Source organism: Talpa europaea, assembly GCF_964194135.1.
Source record: "Talpa europaea genome assembly, chromosome: 4".
NCBI classification, from domain to species: Eukaryota; Metazoa; Chordata; class Mammalia; order Eulipotyphla; family Talpidae; genus Talpa; species Talpa europaea.
The window spans coordinates 95,143,981-95,166,249 of NC_140070.1; the positions used below are offsets into that span (position 1 = coordinate 95,143,981).

The 22,269-nt window shown below is 38.0% G+C and overlaps 1 protein-coding gene across 1 annotated transcript; it reads left to right on the plus strand.

Moving 5' to 3' along the window:
- Positions 1 to 1,889: 1,889 nt before the first annotated feature.
- On the plus strand, positions 1,890 to 10,507 carry LOC311170281 (OX-2 membrane glycoprotein-like; the record flags this gene model as incomplete). Its single annotated transcript, XM_084232662.1, has 4 exons — positions 1,890 to 2,187; positions 4,321 to 4,593; positions 6,767 to 6,923; positions 10,393 to 10,507. Exons 1-4 carry the CDS (start codon positions 1,989 to 1,991, stop codon positions 10,505 to 10,507), a joined length of 744 nt encoding a protein of 247 aa, XP_084088788.1. The 5' UTR covers positions 1,890 to 1,988.
- Positions 10,508 to 22,269: the final 11,762 nt, after the last annotated feature.

Here is a 22,269-nt window from a genome sequence, read left to right on the forward strand (position 1 = left end):
CTTGGGGGTTGTTGAGAGGATATTTAAGGAAATACAATCCAAACAGCACGTACTGTTCCTGGAAATTTCACAACTACCAAGAGTACACACCTCATTCAAGTTCAATTTTAGGAATGTTTCACATGTGTTTGAAAAGATTTGTCCTTTTTTGGGTAAAAGTTTATAAACACACACTTACATATACATTTATATAAATTATATCTTTAATTTATAAATATTTATCAAATCTTTTATATTTGACTTACCTCATGTATTTTTTCAATGTATGGAATTGAAAATTCTGAGAGAATTATTGAAACCTCTCCCATTATGATTGTGGGTTCATGCATTTTTCTTTGTAGCTTTTTATATATATCAGAGTTATGTTGTTAGGTGAATGTAAGTGCATGATTAACAGATCTTATTTTAGATTGCTCCTTTTATCATTTAAAAAAATAATTTTTTTGTCCCTGGTGGATTTTTGTCTTCATTTTTATCCCTTTTCTTTCCTTTCAAAAGTCTTTCTGGACTGATGATTGAACCGTTACAGATTTTTGAATTTTAAAAAATTATTTATGTAATATTTTATTAAGGCAACACTGGCTTCAAACACTGTATATGATTAAGATGTAGAGAATCCCACCTCTTTAGGTGTGTGATAATACACCATACCCACCCCCCACCAAGTCAATTGGACCAGTGCTCCCTTTCTACTCCCTCCTCTCTTCTCCCCTCTGGTAGCCTGCTTTGCAGTTAGATTTCTAGGGATTTTGGTTTGGTGCTTTCTGACTCTGTTTCTTTATATTCCACATATGGGTGAAAGCATTTCAAATTTGTATTTCTCCTGATTTATTTTGCTTCCCAGAATGCAAATGTTGTCACAAATACCAAGTATTCATCTTTTCTTATAGCTGAGTAGTATTTCATTGGGTATATGTACCACATCTTCTTAGTCCATTCATCTGTTCTTGGGCACATAGGTTGCTTCTCTAACTTGGCTGTTGTAAATTGTGCTGCAAAGAACATAGGCATGTATATATTCCTTCAAATCAGTGCTTTTGCATTATTAAGGTAAATACCAAGGAGTGGAAATGCTGAATCCTATTTTTAATATTTTGAGAAACCACCATATTGTTTTCCATAGGAGCTGAATCAGTCTATATTCTCACCAACAGTGTACAACAGTTCATTTTGAGAACACTTTTCCAGAGTACACATACATGAACAACAGGTACATGAAAACATGCTCATCATCACTTGTCATTAGGGAAATGCCAATCAAAATCACAATGAGATACCAATATGAGTACCCAGCATTGGAAATGGAAAAAATTATTACCATGCCTTATATTCTGAACTATACTTCTTTACCTATTTCCCCTGTATTCACCACTGCTTCCTGGAGACAAACAAAATTATCACTGCTCCTGTCTTTGTAGAATATTATGTGAACCATATAAGACTACTACATTTCCTCATTAAGCTAATCTGTTGGCCTATTGATCTTTGGCCCTTCCCTGCCCCTGGCATCTATCTTTCTGGGCATAAAAAACACTTCATTGCGTCTAACTTATTTGGCACTTTCTATCTTCAACCTTATTCCACCTACTTTTTAGCTTATAGAAATTATTTACATAATTTCTGGTCACTGAGAATTGGCTTTCTTGTTTTTGTATTCTGCTACTTTGAAAGATTCAACAAATATTTGAATTTATATTTCTCTAGCAACATCAGGAATGTAGATAAATGTTGTTTTCTTCTTTAAGTTTTTCTCTAACTTTTCTACATTTGACTTTGAATATGTATTTTTTAATCAGAAAAATACTTATTTGTGTATGCACTAAAGTTTTAAAATATAAATATTCTTTTGTGATTCCATGGTTAAAGTGTTCACTGAAAATAAAAGAGAGCTGTTGAACACACCTGCTTCCTTAAGATGCTCTCTGAAAACTTCTAAGGAAGTGTTGATTGTGACATGGCAGAAAGTCAAGGCTGGAAGCCCAGAAAACATGGTTACCTTCAGCAATAAACATGGGGTTGTAGTCCAACCTCCTTACCAGGACAAGATAAACATCACCCAGCTGGAACTCAAAAACTCAACCATTACCTTCTGGAATACCACCCTGGAGGATGAGGGATGTTACAATTGCCTCTTCAATACCTTTGGTGCTGGGAAGATCTCGGGAGAAACTTGCCTTACCCTCTCTGGTGAGAGTCTCTGAAATACATTGCCTCTGGCTAGAAATGTCATTTTCAAGAGTGCTTGCGACATGATGGTAGTGTAGTTTTTCATGATCCCAACCCAAGAAGGGATCATGAGAAAATATTTAGTCTTTCATGTTTACTCTAGCTAAGTGGTTATGATTATTTGGAAACATCAGAGAGTTGCATTGAGTCTCCACTAGAGTGAACTTTGCTCTGAGGAAGCCTATTGTAAGCAATTGAAGACCATGGGAAGGGCTAATTCTCCATAAGCAATGACATGATTCAGACCTTGTTTTCATTAGCAAACCTGTGACCCCAGAAGAGTCCTGACCACTGTCTTCAAAGAATTTGTTTGAAAAATGAATGTGAAACAGATCATCTTTATGGCCTCTAAACGCTTTAACTTTGGGGGGATTTAAGGACAGAGCCAGATTGGGTAACCTGGAACCAGTTGGGATAGCCAGATTGGGTAACCTAGAACCAGTTTGCATCAGTGCAGTTCCCCCAGGATTGAGCAGGAAGCATGTAGCCGAGGCTCATCCTACTTGATGTTTATTAGTGATGTAACTGGAGAGTAAGCATTCTTTCAAAATTAAAAAGGGTTGGTTTGACAAGATTAATTTTCTCAACTGACACATGGCTGAGATCAACAGTTGAGAAATAGAAATAAGGAGTAATTTTGGAACGTGGTTTTAGGTGGAGAAGGCTAACTTAGACAGGGTTGTTAGGAAAAAGTGAGAACTTGAGTATGCCAAGAATAGTAGAGGAGACTCAGTAGATAAGAATGTTAGGGAGTTATGATAACCACAAATACAAGCTTTTTTCACTTATGTTGCCTTTAATGAGTCTATTCTACAGGGTATTCCACAGGCTCTCTTCATGCCAGGGCACCACCTCAGTCTAGTCCTCCCTTTCTCTTTGCTTTTTGCCTCTTCTTTCCTCCACTTCTACCTACTCCCCTCCCTTCTGTGTACTAATCTCATTTTATTGTTTTCCTTCTTGTCATATTTTTTCACTTCTGTCTCGTTTTCTCTTCTGTCTTTTTTTTTCTCTCTCATCTTTCTCTCTCTTCCTATTTCCCCCTCCATTGTTTATAATATTTTGCATTATTTTTCACCTGAAAACGACACACCTTGAGTCTTCCAACTAGTAATACTATTGCAGTTTTCCATACTGACCCTTTCTAGTCACACCATACAGCTTTCATCTAAGTCATTTTCGATACTCCTGAGGACCCTGCCACCTATCCTGGCCATATCAACCAAACTTCTCTTCCTTTTATCTTTCTTCACCCAGTGCTCATGGGCATCAGTAATCTAGACACTGTTTGGATAGTCATCGTTTAAAGCCCTCTATCCTCCAACCCACTACTATCATATCTTGAAACTCTAAGGAAAGACCAGGCTTTCATTTAGCACTGCCCTCTAATTATCTTGTGGATTCTAAAACCAGCCACAGAAAGGCAAGTCTGCATTTGCACAGCAGAGATAAGGTCATATTATAACGGAAAGTGAACTCATTAGTCATAGGACTTTTAAAAACCTCAAAATATTGTCTTTTTCCCATAAGCTAGTTATTTTTTCTTAACTCCATAAGGTGATCGCCAAGATCCCTCTAACTGTTCTTATGTGATTTTCTGGTAATGATTATGGGTTCCATTTTGTGTAGATTCCAAAAAGGGATTTTCTACCAATCTCATTCACTGGTGCCAATCCAAGAAGAAAGAGGCTCTCTCTTTACAGCAGCCCCTAGATTGGCTCTTAGCTCTGGTTTGAGGTGCTGATTGTGGAGGTATCATAAAGCTCTTTAGAGGAATATTCAGAGGAAAGCAAAAATGTGGCATTGCCTATGGAAATGGAGGCCTTTTGGGAGAGAAGATTACCTCTGTCCATTCAAGCTAATGGGTTCTTTCTTGTCTCAGGTTGTAGTAGTTCCATTTCCATCCTACAGTATAGTAAATTAGACACTGCAAGAATTAGATGCAGGAGAAGGTCCTAGTTGGAATTGGAATGCCACCTTAATTTTCTGGCCCCCACAGCCTTTCTCTAAGTTTCTTTCTCTTAAATCTCTGAAGAAAGTGTGGGACTCAGGTCAGGTGCTGAACTGATGGCAGACCACCTTTGCTTTTTGTCCCAGTACAGCCCACAGTATCCCTTCACTATAAATTCTTTCAAGACCACCTAAATATCACTTGCTCTGCCAATGCCCGCCCACCTCCCGTGATCTCCTGGAAGATCTCAGGGTCAGGGATGGAGAACAGTACTGAGATTCTCTCACATCCCAATGGGACCACATCTGTCACCAGCATCCTCCATGTCAAAGATCCCAAGAGTCAAGTGGGGAAAGAGGTGACCTGTCAGGTGCTGCACCTGGGGACTGAGACCAACTTTACGCAAACCGTGAACAAAGGTAAGAGAAGGTGGGCAATGACGGCTGTGTGCACATACCTGGACATTGTTGAATGCCCTGCATAAACAGTTAGCCTCTTAGCAAAGGTGCTAGTTGGGGCAAGAATGGAGTAGATAGGGAACAAAAGGAAGCAAGTAAAGCCAATTTTACTTTAGTTTGGTGTATACTACTTGCATACCAAGTACTGTTGCTGACAGCCACTCATTCATTTATCGTCCACATTTATTGTCTGTTGTGTGCCAGGTTTTGTGTCACTGAAATTTGACAGTAAGCAAGACTCAGTTCCTGCACTCAGAGAGCTTCTACTCTACTATGAATATAGAGAAGGGAGTGGGCATTCTCACACTGCGTGTCAAATGCTTTGATGAAAAAGCTCTGGTGCACCATGGGAGGACTGAGGGTGGGAGGAGCTTGATCTGGAAGGACTAGGAAGATTTCCCAGAAGTGGCATCTGTGATGAAACCTTTGCATAATCCACACTGTGCAAAAGGTGCCATAGACTTTTTAGGCAAGGGGCTGATCGGTGCTGTTTTTCTCATCCTTTTAAAAACATGCTGTCTCTTGTATCACTTGTATCACTCTTGTATACAAGGAGTGAGCATCAAAAAAAAAAGAAGAAGAAGAAAAGTGAGCATCATGGGTGAGAGAACAAAGGGGGCAGCCTGGGAGACAGAACATGTTCATGATAACAGCTATAGCTTTCCCCCCTCTATGTAGTAGTGAAGTAGTTTCTCTGGATGAGTAATAAGCCTCCCAAAGTGATATTGCTGCTTTCGTCAGAAGGGACACCTTGAACAATAAAACCTGGATAACTTTTCCCAGTTATGTGTGATTATGAGACGAACTCTCCTGTAGTCATTTCTGGGGTCCTTGAAAAAACAGGCTAATCAAAAAGTCAGCATTGAGATACATTTGGTCAAAAGGTTTGTGGTATTATATTTGGACATTTGTGAAGAAATGCTTGATTCAGCCAGAGCACAAGGTAAATTTCCCTAAAATACAAGAACATGAAAAGGAGTGTTTTCTCTTCTAAAAAAATACCAAAATGGACTTGAATTTCCTGTGTTTATATGTCATTTGCATTATTGTTCATTCTGTGAACAGTTATGAAAAAGCTTTGATGTTTAAAGCACTATATCAAGCATTACAATTATTGAGATTGGACAGATGCAGGTCTAAAGGTGCTTAGCTATATTATGATGTGACAGACCCCATTATGGCATACAGAGAAGATGTTGGGGACTCCCAGATCAGGGATCTCTTCCTCTGCCTATTGCAAAGTGACACCAAGGAGCTTATACTCAGGCTGATTTGCATTTATTGCCTATTGAAAAGAGAGTTAATAACAAAGGCATATATCTGAAGAAATACAATGAAAACATAGAGATGAGTTATTTTGGGGGGGGGGTTGAATCATGGTATTTGAGATTTATGTTTTTTCCTTTATACTTCTATGTATTTTCCAAAAATTGACTCTTGAACAACTTTGGGGTTAGGATGACTGACCACCTCCCTCCAAAAGTTGAAAATCTGAGTCTAACTTTTAACACTCCCAACACTTAACTGCTTGTAGCCTACTATTGGCCAGTGGCCTTAACCAATAACATAAAGTTGATTAATACGTATTTTTTATGTTTTATGTGCTATATTCTGTTATGACAGTAAAGTAAGCTACAGAAGAGAAATTGTTATTGAGAATATCATAAGGAAAAGAAAAAAATTTACAGTTCTGTATTTATCAATACTGTAAGTTTACAAGAAAATTCATAACCAAGTGGATCCACACAGCTCAAATCTGAGTTGTTCAGGGTCAACTCTACTTTAATAGACAAGGAATATAGCATCGGAGGCAAACAAACCTTTGGCCAAATCTCGGTTCTATTACTTAGTACTTTGATTTGTACTTCCTTGTCTGAGTGTCAAGGTTAGATGATAATTAATTAGTTAGATGATAATAATAGTACCTAACCTGGGCTATTTTTACTTAAGACATTCCGATTTTATTTCACAGTAACCACATAAACCATTAGTGATTATTATTTGATTATTATCTCTTATTGTTATTTATAATATGAAGTCACAAATATAGACCTCCATATGTATGTTGATGTGTGTATCGTCATGATTTTTTGCTCTGTGACTTTGTGTTTCCTTTTCTCTTTGATATCTATAGGCTTCTGGTTTTCAGTTCCATTGTTGTTAAGTATTGTTTCCTTGCTAATTCTTCTGGTCTTAATCTCAATCTTATTATACTGGAAACGTCATCGGCACCAGGACCGAGGTGAGTTGTCACAGGAAGTACAAAGAAGGAAACAAATGATTGATCAATGGCAATCTGGGGATCATCTGAAGATAAAAATAAGGGGATGGCAACAAAGTGTTTTGTTTGCTGTTTCCAAAATGCATAAATGTTGATGCTTTTTTAGAGCACTTCCATGCCATCTTCTTGCAATTGGATATTAAGCTGGACTTTCATGTTTTTCATTTGCTGAGGGCATTTAAGAGCTAATTATTTTCATAATAGAGTAAAAAATGATAGGAAATATGGGAATACTTATCTGATCATTAGGAATTCATCTAATGGCAAAACCAGAGAATGAAAACTCAGAATCAAGTCTTTGCTCTTTCTATGCTATAGTGAGGACAAACTCTTCTCTTTCACAGCATTCTACAGGCCAGCTGCCTAATTTAAGAGACTGTGCAATTTAAGAGATTATCCAATATGGTCACTAATAAAGTAATACTTTCATATTATGCTCTAACTATGTCTCAAACACTGTGCAACATATACATGATCCATACTTAGAGCAGCTGTGTCACTCATTCTGCTCTTACAGATTCCACCTTTTTCTCTAGCCCCTCCATCTACTAGTGTCTTATGTATACCAGATTCTTTTTTTTTTTAAGATTTTATTTATTTATTTATAAAAACACGGGGTACAGACAGAAGCGCGGGAGGGTGAGAAAATTCACCAGAGCCAGATCAGGGAACAGAACAGGCAGACTGACGAACTACACTGCTGAGGGTAGAAGCGGGTGCTGCAGGAGAGGTCTGTTGTACCATGTGGGACCCTTGTCGGTGGCTGGGGATCGAACCGGCGCTGTAGAGGCTGCGGGCAGCCTCGCAGCCCAGCGCTCAACCGCTGCGTCACCAGGGGAGGCCCTGTATACCAGATTCTTAATAAATTTTCATTGAAAGAGTGGATGGATGGATGGATGGACAGATGGATTGATGAATAGATGGATGGATAGATGGAAGGATAAACTTTCAAAGTGATTTTCTTCAATTCCCATTTTCAGTACCTCATAAATACCGGGTCTAAAATATTGTGAGTTCTAAAACAACGGAAGTCAGGCATGTGAGAGAGAACTAAATTCCTTTGATTTCTGAAAATAGTACATAATTTAGTAAAGTTTTGCAAAGCTGCAGTTAATGTTGTGTGTAATGGGAATTTCCTAGGGTGAAGAGATGATGTGGGAATTTTCTTCATCTCTGATGATTGAAAGATAAAGAAGAAAAAATTTTGGCTTTGAGTGTTATTTTGGATTCCTACTAAAAATCTCACACAAATGTTACCTTTTCTCCTTTTTATTTTATGGCTTTTAGACTAATATCTTTTATGTTCCAGACTTTGAGAAACTTAATTTTGCAAAACTTTCATGGAACTACCAGATTAATTTTTCTGATTTTATAACAAAAGCAACAATTCTTCAGTGTCCACAACCCATTTGCAAAGGTAGATATAGGTATTTGTTTTGCATGGGAGAGATTACTTATCCAACACTGCATTTTTCCAGTTAGGAACTGATGCCCAGAGAGAAGTTGACTTACTTCCTTCAGGTCACACAGCTAGTTAAATGCAGATCTGGGACTGGAACTCTAGTTTCCTGACCCGCTCAATATTTTTCCAGTGATGATGTCCCTGGAATCCTGACTTGAAAGTTGTTATTATCAGTTACATTTATTTTAGTTTGTGCTTTCTTTTACTGCTGTGTTCATTTTGGAAAGCACAAGCAGAAATATTTGAAGTGTTCAAATTCATTTTAAAAAATCCCTTTTGGAAAAGAACCATATAATAAATGTATTCAAGCCTAAGGTGAATTCCACTAGGAAGGGGCATTTGTAAAATAATTGTTCTTTGTTCATTAAATGAGTTTAACATTTTCTGGGAAATATAACTTTCAGTGCTTTATCTAGTTCCTGAAGCAAATAAAACAAACTGTCTTTGTAATCAGACTTTTTCTCATTTATGAAATAAACACACTAACCTACATTGAATCTTGCAAGTGCTAGGAGGGCCATTCTTGACCCTTGTCTTCATGACATATGATTAATTCCATTAATTACATATAATGTTCAGTGGCATACATTGAGTGGATGGATTTTTTGACTGTTTTTGAAAATTTTAAAATCCAGATCATTCACTCCCGTCTACTTATAGTAAAACCAAATGTCAATGATACTGATGACTTAAATGCTCAGGGCTGAGAAAATACAGGTTTGTTAAAACTACAACCTAAGTTATACCAAAAGTTGGCAGAAAGGGGAGAAAATCATAGTAGATACTAACTTTTTTTAAATTTCTTTGAGTATCATTTTTTGCTTGTCAATTTGTGATGCAAGTGAAGAGTCCTATACATGTGCTTTTCATCTTTCCTTACCCCTACTTTTCTTTTCTTTCCATCAATTCCTGAACACAAAACTTTTGGACAGGCAGGAAACATGATCTGTCAAAAATGACACGAAGAGGACCTCCCTGGTGGCACAGGTGGTTGAGCACCACACTGTGAAGCTGTCCGCAGCCTCTGCAGCATGGGTTTGATCCCGGCCAGCCGGCAAGGGTCCCACATGGTACGGCAGACCTCTCCTGTTGCGCCCGCTGCTCCCCTCAGCAGCGTATTTCGTTAGTCTGCCTGTCCTGTTCCCCATTGTGTCTCTGGTGAATCCTCTCACCCTCCCACACATCTGGCCTGTACCCTGGTTCTTGTATAAAAATAAATAAATCTTTAAAAAAAAAAATGACACCAAGATTCTGGGCCTGGTGACATGAAAGATGGTGATGTGAACAGAAATATGGGAGTGGAGATCAGGGAATGAGTCTGTGCGTTGGGGTATAGAATAGAGTTTGTGGAGAGACAAAAAGGAGAGATGAATTCATTCTTGAGCTTACTGAGTGTGAATAGACAAAGAATCAGCTCCATGGAGCTGCCCAGTAGTAAGAAAAATCTGGCAAATAAAGAAGATCTGTTAGGTAAGTTTCATCTCTTTGTTAGATAAATGAGAAAAGATAAGTTTATTTTAAATCAGCCTCACTTCTTCATTGCTCAAAAAAGCATAAGCAAATTTATAGTTTTGGACAGAGGAATAATCTATATGACTAAAGTTATTTTTACATAAGCCAGAAAGAAAAAGAAAAATACAGGATGTTTTCACTCTTAGGAGGAATGTAGAGGATCCAAATAAGGGAGCAGGAAAAAAAAAAGTAGTTATGATAGTGTAAATATCAAAATCAACAGGCAACGATAAATCAGAGACATTCTACAAGGGTGTAGAAGGGAGCAGGATCAAAATGGTGGGGGAGGGGACGAGCACAAGGGACTATGGTGATGGTACAAGGGTGAATTGGTGATGGGAATTTCACAGGGACTGTAACTGAGATGAGAAAGCAGATATTGCACAAAAATGAAGAATGATGTAAAAATTATATAAAATAAAGTTATTTTTACGAAGAAGTTAGACTCCCTGTACTTCTCTTATGAGTCTGTGTAATGCCAACGAATATGAGGTTGGGTTTTTAGCTATTTTGCTGCATTCGGGAGGTATGATGAATTCACAGCAATTTTTCTTTGCCACATTCCTAATGGAATCATCACAGTTACTTCCCATGAGACCACCACAATGAGAGTAGCTTAATAGGTTTTCAAAGAATATAGAGTTTTTTTTCATGTACCAGTGCTTTATTACTTAAATAGAAAGTAAGGAAAAAAATTAAAATTTCCTAGGGAAAATTTCCACCATTCTAAATTAGTTCTTTCTTAATACCAAGTTGATGTCATAAACTTGTCCCTTCCTTGTAGTCAATAATCAACTTAAATTTGGGTAGAGAGCTATCATTTACTTTTATTATCATTAACCAATCACCAGTGATCACATGCTTCTCAGAAACAAAAAACTCACTTTACGGCACCTGATCATAGATAATCACATATTTTTTAGAAAACTTTATTTTCTGAGTGGTTTCTTCAGTTTGATAGAGTTGAGGCTGAGTGGGGGAAAAATAGAAAGCTTAGACAAGCTCCTGCAAGCAAACTTGAATTTCAAGTATCTAGCTATTTCAGACAGAAGTACCTTTTTACCCCACTCACATTATCTTAATTACCTTAATTTCTTTCCCTTTGCAGTAACAACCTATGAATAAACTTTATTTATTTATTTTTTTACAGTAACAGTGGCAATATTAGTAAAATACCATGTCTTGGGCAGGATCTTGTCACTCTCCCCTATCTTAAGCTAGATACCTTGTCAAGCAAAGATTTGGGGTAATGAACTTGGTCCATTATTTAGAAGCATATAAAAAAAGTTTCCAAAAAAATTAGTCTTTTCATGGCTGATTGTATTTATGCTTTTGAGATGAGGGCCGGATGGGTGGTAACCCTTCCCTTTACCACAGTTTCCTCACAGAGCCAAGCAGAAGAAATGCTATGCTTTATATGAGAAAAATGAGTTTCTTAAATGTCTGTCAGAATTACAACTAAATCTTACCCTTGAATGGGTATACATGCCCCCCATCATAATGAAATGTCATGACAATCTCATCACAAAGTCATTAGCTAACAGAGCCTCAAGGCTGAGCATTCTTGCCTGAGCTGTTTTCTTCCTAACTCCCCAGTCCATGTGGGCTCAGTTGGCACAATTTTGAGTTTCGGTCTATGGAGGGAGAGCAGCTCTAGGAGTGAAGGTACCTCAGTCTCCTGCCAACCCACTGAATACCAGCTCAGTTCGCAAACAGTGGGCTGATTCCCCTGGCTTTGAACAATGGAGCTCTTTTAAATGAGATCAGACATCAGTGTTGTGGTCATTATTAGACTAATCAGTGAGATAGTGGAAGGAGAATAAAACCCTCTAGCTGAGCCACCTTCTATCATCCCTGTTCCTTTTGCATTTTAACTCTGATGTGGACTTTACCTGGTGTCCCTTACCTGTTGTGTTTTTTGGAATCCTTAGTACTTCAAAAGCACAGCTGTACCCAAACTGAGGACCTTATCTCTGAAAAGATCCAAGTTCTTAGGCCCCACTAACCATCAGGAGCTTGGTTTGTGGGCTTTAAACTGAAAAAAAAAAAAAAAAGAAAAAATCACGTGGCTTAACTAAGGAGAAAACATAAATGCTGCAATAATTTTCTATTCCTTAATTTTCAAGTTTTCACAAACATAGAGACTTAAAGCAACATAAATTTTTTATTCTATAGTTCTGGATTTTATTTTATTTATTTATTTATTTTTAAAGATTTACTTATTTATTTTATACAAGCATTGGGTATAGTCAGAAGCGCGGGAGGGTGAGAGAATTCACCAGAGCCAGAGCAGGGAGCAGAGCAGGCAGAAGGACCGAAGTACACTGCTGAGGGGAGCAGCGGGCGGCAGGAGAGGTCTGCGCACCATGTGGGACCCTCCTCCGGTGGCCGGGGAGCAGCCGGGGATTGAACCGGCGCTGCAGAGGCTGCAGGCAGCTTCGCAACCCAGCGCTCAACCGCTGCGCCACCGGGGAGGCCCTAGTTCTGGATTTTAGAAGTCTGGCATGAGTGTTACTGGCTAAAATCAAGCAGGAAGCAGGACTTCATGAGAAGTTCTTGAAGTCCCAGGGCAGACTCCTTTCCCTTTCCGTTTCCGGCTTCTAGAGCCTGCCCACACTTGTCATTTCTATTTTCAAAACTAACAATGGTCAATTGACATTTTTCTTACATTAAGTCACTCTGATTCTCGTCCTTCCCTCTTTCCCTTAAATGGACCCATGGACTGACTACCTTGGGCTCATCTGGATCATCTAGGAAAATTCCTCCATCTCAAAATCTTGAATCAATTCACATCATTGTCATGTGCCGGCTTGTAATAGCATTGTTTTGTGATGCTTGCCACTCTGAGGGAGACTACCAGCTAGTGAGGCAGAGACAGCAAGTCAATCAAATAATGAGTATACACTAATAAGCCATGAGAAAGTATAAGGAGATGATGAATACCAATCAATGAGAGAAAATAACTTGGGAGGTGACTACTTATTCGTATTTTGCTAGGGAAGACTTTTCTGATGTGATGATGTTTCATCAGAGACCTGAGTAGATAGAATGAACCAGCCATGGAGGAGAGGAAAGAGGAGTAATACTTAGCAAAAATGTGTATAAATGTGAAAATTCTAAGGCAGAAAGTCCACTGGTAATTTAGGAGGAGTGTTCCTCAAAGTGCTGTTCTAGATTGGTTGCTCAATCAAGAATTGTCATTACAAGTCTGTAGCAAAATCAGTTCAGAATTGACAATAAATGCTTAGCTACTACTATAGCATTCCAACAGAATAATTTAAGCTGTAGTCATGGTCTCTCCATATCAAAGAACATCAGAATGTGGGCTGGCCTTTATTTGCAGAATTCACTAACTTCTGTGATGGATATATTCCTACTGTGGACATGTCAAGTTACCAAAATTTAACCATCATGCAAGTCAATAAGGCTCCAGCAGACCCATACATTTCCAATAAATGTAGCTGTTGCTTTTTCCAACTGTAAAGTGTCTTTGTCTTTATCACTGTGTATTTTCATGAACTGCACCAGTGCTAGGGGAGAAGGTTAATGTTATTAAGAGATAGATGGATAGAAAGATATGGGAATTGTAGTGGTAAGGCAGCTTTGAGGAAGATTTCAGAAGCTATCTAAATGTGTTTAGACTGATGGGCAGGAGATAAGCAGTAGAAGTCATATCAAATAGCAACTTTAGGAAAAGTCTGAGGTGGAGATAAGCTGAATGGGATTTCTGTCTTCCCATTGGGAAGACAGGAAATATATTTATAGAAAACCTGTGAATATGAAAATAAACTTGCCTAAAATTGATTTCCTGATATTTGTAAATACATTTCCCTTTTTTAAGAAAGAAAAACATTTTTTGTTTGTTTGCTTTTGTTTTAAGTGAGAAGTCACTTCTCAAAGTTAGCCAAGTCAAGGGGCAGATTGAGGTCAGTAGTTATTGTAATGATATTTGTTGTAATGATATTTGCAAATAGGTTTCCAAGAAAACTGCACTAATTTCATGACTGTTGAATTTAATAATTGAAAAATAGATTGCATTTTCTATGTATGTTATCTTATTTCCTCATTGTAGTCATTCATTTTTATTGTATATTATAAAAGTATTGATTCACCTTGGAGAGGTCTTATCACACCTGATTTTGAAAATGTTGGCAAGATTAAAACAAAACTTTGCTTGTTCTGGCAAATAATTATATGAAGTACAGAGAGAGTGAGAAGTGGTGCCAAACTGAAAATGAAATCTCAGTTATTTTATTTGACAATCTATGTGCCTCATTTATGTGCTAGAGCCAATAGCCCTGAAAAGAACCTCCATATGTCTCCTTTGTGACCATTCTCTACTTTGTGTTCAGTAGCTTAGTAGCCACAGGAGACAAAGTTCCAGGTCTTATAAATAAAATACATTTAGATCATTTGGAGTTCTTTGACCTGTTTCCTTGCTTTTAGTCTTAAGTGATTCTGCAAACGATTATTTCCTGGAATTACCTAGGTTCTTTTATTTATTTTTTTAAAGATTTATTTATTTATGCATACAAGACCTAGGGTGTAAGCCAGAGGTGCGGGAAGTGAGAGAATTCACCAGAGAGAGTGGGGAACAGAACAGGCAGATCTACTGAAATACACTGCAGAAGGGAGCAGCAAAGGGAGACAGGAGAGGTCTGTTGTGCCATGTGGGTTGCTCCTTGGACAGCCAGGGATGGAACTTGTAATGTGGTGGCTGGCGATAGCCCCTTTAACCTCTGCACCATCAGGGAGGTCCCTACCTAGGTCCTTTTAAAGAGAATCATAATTCCCTCATATCACAGTGGATCAGGAATGTTTACTTATCTATCTTTGATGAAATATACACAAGGATAATTTGATGTCTCTTGATCCTCCTGTTATATCTCTTCTTAAAATCTATTAGGGTAGGAATCATACATATTCAAAACTAATATCTTGTTTTTTCTTTTATCCAGAATTGTAGGGGAGTCAAATAGAACCCTGAAACTTATTCTCTGGTCTACTAAATATGACTCAGAAAGAAAACAGGAGGAAAAGTACTGTTCTCCAAGAAATCAAATGAGCAAAAAAAGGTGGGCGTTAAAGCATGTGCATTTGAAGACTTTTCACTGCCATCTAAGCTACACTGTGCTGTGTGAGTTCCAAGAGGAAATGCTTTTACCTCTCAGGTTTTTGCAGATTTTGTGGAGTAATGCAGAGTTGAGCTATTGAAAGGACGCTGGACTTAGAATCAGGAGCCACAGCGGAGGGGTTGTCTTGACACTGACTGGTAGCAACCCTCTGATAGTCAAGGAATCTCAAGAAGCTTCCATATCTGTGTTTAGAAAATAAAGGCTTTGGGTCAGATAATTGGTTATTGAGCTCTAAAAATGGATGTGATACGGAAGAGAAGCAGAGCGAAAAGAAGTGAACAAGAGAGAGAAGAGAGAAGAGAGAAAGATTAAAGACCAAAGAGCCTTTGTGAAACTGTTAGGGGGAAAGGATGTCCTGAGCTAATTCAATACAGGCTTTGTGGACTCCACCCCCACTCCTGACCAAAGGGATCGGGACATTGGGAAAGACAAATCCCAGCTCGGGTGAGGACCCACAGCCAGGCAACCCATTTTGTATCAGGCTGTCCTGTAACAAAACTACACTACCTTTGCTTGCTCTTGATGTTATGTCTCTTCTTCCCTTATTGTTCTTAGGCCCGTAAGTCTGTTTCCTTGTAGAATCTCCAACCCTCCTTGTTATTGGGGCTATTGTCCAGCACTTGTTTTCTATTCACTACTTAGCTCTCTGGTTTCTTTTCACTGGAACTCTTCACATTCTTCTGCGAGGTTTACCATGATAAGAAAGGGACTGAATTTATAATCAATTAACACTGGCAGCCTTAACTTAAATATTTTTACAGCAGAATAAAAATTGTTAGTCTTATCAGCTCACATTTTTGACAAAGCATGCATTTTTTGTCCATCTCTCATAATCTAACTCTATTTCAGTCATTCTGAATTTAGTCTAGTATGATGAAAATATATCGTGAAGACAGACATTTAGGAGGTCTCTTGAATAGCAGTGAGCCAATTCCTATGTTTTGTCTTTCCTGACTTCTTTTCCCAGGACTTAACTTCTGACAATAGCAGAGGGAGCATGTGTGAATATACAAATCCTTTTGTTTTAGGGGAACAATTTTGAATTATTGAATAATCATAAGAGCAAATTAGTGACTATTCTGGTATCTTTGCTTTTTCTTTTTTTTTTTTTTAAAGATTGATTTATTTTTGCATACAAGAACTGGGGTACAGGCCAGAGGCTTGGGAGGGTGAGAGGATTCACCAGAGACAGAGTGGGGAACAGAACAGGCAGATTGACTGAAACACACTGCTGAGGGGAGCAGCAGGTGAGGCAGGAGAGGTCTGCAGCATCATGTGGGCTGCTCCCTGGCCAGGGACGGAACTCGTGCTGCAGAGGCTGTGGATAGCTTCATAGGTTGTGTCTTAACACCTTGCGCCACCAGGGAAGTGCCTATCTTTACTTTGTTGTCTTTGTCAGTGACCTAGGAACTAAAAGTTTTGTTCTGTTTTTTTTTTTTTTACTGTTGAATTGGATATTTATATATTTAGAAAGCTTTTAATATGGTATTTAATTCTTTATAATTTCTTATATTTGTATTAAAATACTGAATAATTAAAAACATCAATTCAAAATATTTGGCTTATGATGCTCTCTTGAGAAATGTGCAAATTAATGGTAATTCCTGCATTTTTCCTGTGTGTGTGAAATCCTCTCTTACCTCTTATTTCTTACCCACTAAAAGATGCCAATGACATTAATTGCAGTCACAAATCAGAATTTCCTTCTTTGGACAGTGGGAACTCCTGCAAGTTGGTGCCTGTGTCCTTTTAACATGACCTGGTCAATTCTGGAGCATTTCCCTCTATGTATTTCTGATTTTGCTAATAGAAAACAAGTTCACAGAGTTTTGAATTTAGTAGTAGTTACCAGCATGCTTCTATATTGGTCTCATTCCTGAATTTCACCAGAATAGGTGCCAGATCAGGCAGGATAACTTAAAGCAGCACATTTAGGTCTCAGGCTTTTGTATGCTTGAAAACGTTATTGAGGGCCCTCAAAGAGCTTTCAGAGAAAGTAAACTATATCTGTTGATGTTTTTCATATTTGAAATTTAAACTCACACATCTTAAAGACAAAGATATACCAGCATGCACACATTTAGTCATCAGAATAATGCCAACATCATATATCATGCAGCTTCTGGAAAACTTCACAGCACTGTTGTAAGAGAACAAAAGTGAAAAGGCAAATAATATATCGGCATTAATTATGGCAATAGTTTGACTTTGTGAACCCCTGAAATTGTTTAAGGGACAGTGGTGGAAACTGCTCTCTTGAAGTATAAGCAAACAAGGAGAAGATTTGATGAGTTGCTCTCAAAGAACACCTTACTAAACAGCCATCTTCCCAGTGCCGAGGTATTCTACCTCACCACTATAACTTTTGTTAGATCATTACCTTTCTGGGAGTTCCTCCGAAAATCAGAGCATCTTAAGACTAATCTTTCATTACTAATAATTCAGTTTAAATTGACTTATTCAATGGCTTCTCAGTTACTTTGCAGGATATTGAGAGACTTGGACTTAAAATAAGTTGGCTTTTATGGAAAAGACTTAGGAGGGTAAAAGAGAAATGAAAACAAGAGGGCACAGGAGCATTTCAGAGCATGTGGCTTTGCCTGAGAAAGCTGGTCCCTGGAGAGCACTTCTCTTTCCCTACGACTCTTGCCCTCTTAACCCTGCGAGGGCCTCAACAACTTCCCCTACATTCATCCTGAACCTTTCGATGAGAGGTACTTCTTGGGAATTTGTGAATTGGAAAGGGCTTGGCTTTGCATATTTGAATAAGATAGGAAAGTTCCCAACATTTGAGTCAATCTGAGTAACTCAATCAGTAACTCAATCATAAACATTTAGAAAAATTCCAGGCTGGTGGTAAACCTTCATGGAGATACAGGAAAACAAAAGAAGCCTTTAGGTGCTTAAAGAAAACTAAAACTGAAGATAAAGATGGGGGAAGTAGCCAGAAGATAAAAAATTCATTATTACCAGATTAGATGACATTTCATAAGTCAATGTTTGAAGAGTGTAAAATCCATATTGTAACTAGGGATCAATCACTTTGGATAAAATAGTTTTTATGAACCAGCTTTCTTCTGTGATTCATCTTGGCTCAGCAAGAAAGAGATTTAGTTTTTTAAAAAATAAACCTTCCTAAATTAATTCTTCTCAACTGTAATGTTTTGTTTTTAATGTTTGCTTTCAAGATATTCCAGATTTGAGCTCATTCTCTCTGCCACAGCTGCCCAGGCTAATTAACCTGCACAAGGCCACACAGCCCAACTTTGTAGAAATGAAAAATGAGGCCCCAAGTTTTTCAGTCTCTTTCATTTGTGAGTACTGGAAATGTGAAGCACAGTTGAAATTCCAACTCCTAATTCCAGGTTCCTCGCCCAGAAATCTCTCTGTCCTTCTACTCCTACTGGGATTCATGTGCTATGTGCTGTTTGTTAATATTATCACTCTATCAACATATTTAGAATGCAACTCCTACCTCCAACTCCCTACTACTTGTCTCAAACCATCCTTATCCCCCCCCCCAGATTGTTGCCATCACCTTCTAATTAATCTCTGCTTCTGTTTTCTCCCTCTTTTAATCTACTCTCATTACTGTTTCAAAATGTAAGTCAAGACAAATCATTCTTCTGCAAAAAATTTCTAAGTGTGTCCCTTGGTATTCAGAGTAGAAGCCAAAGTCTTCACATAGGTTATGAGATGAAGTAATTGGCCTTTCTTTACTCACTGATATCATCTCTGTCTCTCTTCCTGCAGATCAGGAGGATATTTCACTAACATGCAGACATGCTTCCACCACAGGGACTGGCTGGCTGTCACTCTTTTCTCTGTCTGAAGTGTTTTTCTTGCATCTAGATAGCCACATAGCCTAGAAGTCCTTTCCCCTGACAAATTCTATTACCTCCATTGCACTCATCCCTTTCTAGCAAGCTATATGCTTTACTTACTTATTTTTTTTTATATTATCTGCTTCCTTTCATTAGATTGTAAGCTTCATGAAGGTAGAGATTTTTATCTGTTTGCTTGCTTGCCTGTTTTTCCATATCACCTTAGTATAAGCTGTCAGTAAATATTTCACAAATGAATTGATTTTATACTCATGCACTATAGGAGAGGCGAATAGTCCAAACATCTTGTCATTGAAACACCTTTTCTAACCCATAAGAGAGTGTGATTGAACTAGGGAATGGAAAAAGGACTTTTAAGACTTGGTCATCATGTGGCACAGAGATGGCCATGGTAGATTTAGAGCCCAAAAAATGGGTTTTAAGTTCCATCCCTGGCATTTAAAGACATGGTGACTTGGGACAGTCACTTGATCTCTTTGAATTAACATTCTCTCCATTACAAATTGGGTGTGTACCAGCTATGTCTTACTGAGTAACTATAAGATTCAAGTAAGAAGGGATGATTCTCCAAATCTGTGCAAGTTTATGTGCTGAGGCATGTCTGCCCTGTGACTTTAAAACTTCCACTAAACAGCAAGGCCTCATGTTCTCAGTTGCTTTCCACTTCCTTCTAAGCCTTACTGACATTCTTACTTTTGTCCAGAAGTGCCTGTGGCGCTGACCAGGAGGTAAGAGTGCTGCCCTTTGGCTGAACAACAGAAAACCAACTGGGCTTTGCTTCAACAGAATCAGAGACCACAGTGCATCTTCAGGATGATTTGACTTTTTCTTGTGCTGATGATAAGATAAAACAAATGAAACTTAAATTTAAAGTCTATATAGCATTGACTAAGTACAGTTTTGCCATTTTGGTCTAGAGTATTAACAACCAGAACCTGACATCATGGATGGCAGAGAAGCCTCCAGAATACTTCACAAGGATGCCAAAATTGAGATTCCCGAATTCTCTACTTAGAGTTTTGCTTTACTAGATCTAATAATAGGTCATGATAGAAATACCTTGCCAAAACTTGAAAAGTTCCAGAGCACTCAAGAGGTACTTTGATATTTTTAAAGTAAGTCATAAGACTTAGATGCTGGAATACTCACCAGAAAGAGCAGCAACTTAAAAAGGGCAGACCTTTCCTATCTTGCCCACTGCCCCCCTCAGCAGTGCATTTCATCAATCTGCCTGTTCTGTTCCCCACTCTGTCTCTGGTAAATCCTCTCACCCTCCCGCACCTCTGGCCTGTATCCCCGATCTTGTATAAAAATAATTTTTTTTTTTTTTTAAAAAGGAGCTATGCGTTACTGGAAGTAGCTCTTAGTTTTCATTCTATTTGCAGGAAGTCACTGAAGGCTAGCTTTCCGATGATGCACTTTAAGTACCACATAATTCTGGACCTAGGGTTACTATATCTAGAAATTTCATAAACAGTTGGCTTCCATTTTTTTAAAATACAAGACAGTAGTATAACTATCTCATGTGAAAATAAGTCCAGCAATGGCTTTAATTAAATGCTGTTAAGAAATATATTGATTAATAGGCCAGATGGTTCTCAGGTAAGCAACATCAAGGAGCACTAAATTTTCATCAACAGTAAGCATTCTGATGAAAACACAGTGACTCTTTGTGTACCTCTGAGTGGACATGTCTGGCCTAGGCCGTGTTTGTGAGGTATAGCTTAAAGACATCCTAGAATTTCATTCCCCCTTCCACTTGTCCCAGTATTTCTGAGAAGCCTACTCAATTCTACAGCTCCCCAGATATGGTTGGAAATACCTAAGGAAAGGATATGCTTCTCTCTACTTCATATTATACATAACTTTAATTTGCAAATCCCTTGAAAAGAGAAATTATTCCTTAAGTCTACTCCAGGTCTATCAAGTGGATATTGCATTTAGTTTGACCAGTGTCTATCCTCAAAGTGTCAACATAAGACACCATCTGCGTAAGGGAATGTTAGCAACAGTTTGAGAGGTACAGCCTCAGGTGAATCAGTGTGGTAGAGTGCAAGAGTCTTAGAAAATGAAATTCAAAATGACTTCAGAGACGAGGAAACTAGAGGTCTGGAAATGTTAAATGACATTGTATTATCACTGACACCACACACGTCTTACTATTTTACCACATTAGACAGAGAATACGCAGGAGAAACTCCCAAAGTAGCTACAAATACTCTGTGACCTCACAGAATCTAGTTAAGGGACAAAAGGGGACAATTCCACTGAGAAAACTATTTCCTACATTTAAATATAGCTTTGGGATTTCAGAGCTTACTGGAATCCAAAACTTTCCTGAGCTGCCACCCTTATATGAGATTTAAAACTCGATCAATTTGGTTTTTGATGACAGAGATGAAAGAGAGAGAGAAAGAAAGAGAGAGAGAGAGAGAGAGAGAGAGCGAGAGAGAGAGAGAGAGAGAGAGAGAGAGAGCATAAACGCACATTCTTTGCCAGGGAGTGGAAAGTTTCCAGATATATTAGGTCAGATATAAAAGCAAAAATACTCAACCACTTAAAAAGCTAACACTTACGAAGACAAAGCTGAATTTCCGTTCATGCTCATTAAGTTTTAAAAGCTTTCAGAGACCTTTTCAGTGGTGTTGAAAAGAAAACACGTGGTTTCATGTTTACTTAGTTTATCAAAAGAAAGAGATGGAATAGAGAGTATGAGGTCATTAGATGAAACTCATAATAAAAACCCAGGCCTCCTGACACATTACACACTGAAAACCTGAAAGTACTTAAAAAATAATATGAACAGCTAACATTTATTAAGCACTTTGTTATTTTACCAGACACAGTATCATCTTTCATCTTCACAATAATCCTATGGAGGGGTACTGCTATTCTGTTTCACAAACAATAATACAACTAAAATAAATACCCTGGATGATTGGGAATAATAAGTCATTTTTTCAGTTTAAACTGGCAGAACTAGGTATAAATTGATGAAAAGAATGTTGATGTGATACAAATTTTTGAAATACTTGGAACAAAACTTGTGGGAGAACTTCTCCAGAAAGTAACACTATAGCCCAGCCTTTGATGTTATTAATCATTCCATTTCACCCTTTTGTAAGGTAATCCATAGTACCTGAAAATAGGAAATTACTTGGAAAATGGGTGTATTAGATATATTATTATTTACCAGCCCGAGATAATGGACAGTGATGTGAGTAAAATCTGGAGATTCTTGAGAAGTGATTCCAGAGAAGGGAGTCCAGAAAACTGTATTTAGAGATACATTAGAAAAAATGCATCATGACTTTTCCAACCATCCCATAATTTAAGATAAGAACCTTGTGATGAGACTCTCCTGGATTATCTCCAAACCAAGAGTAGATTGTCCATTGAGCA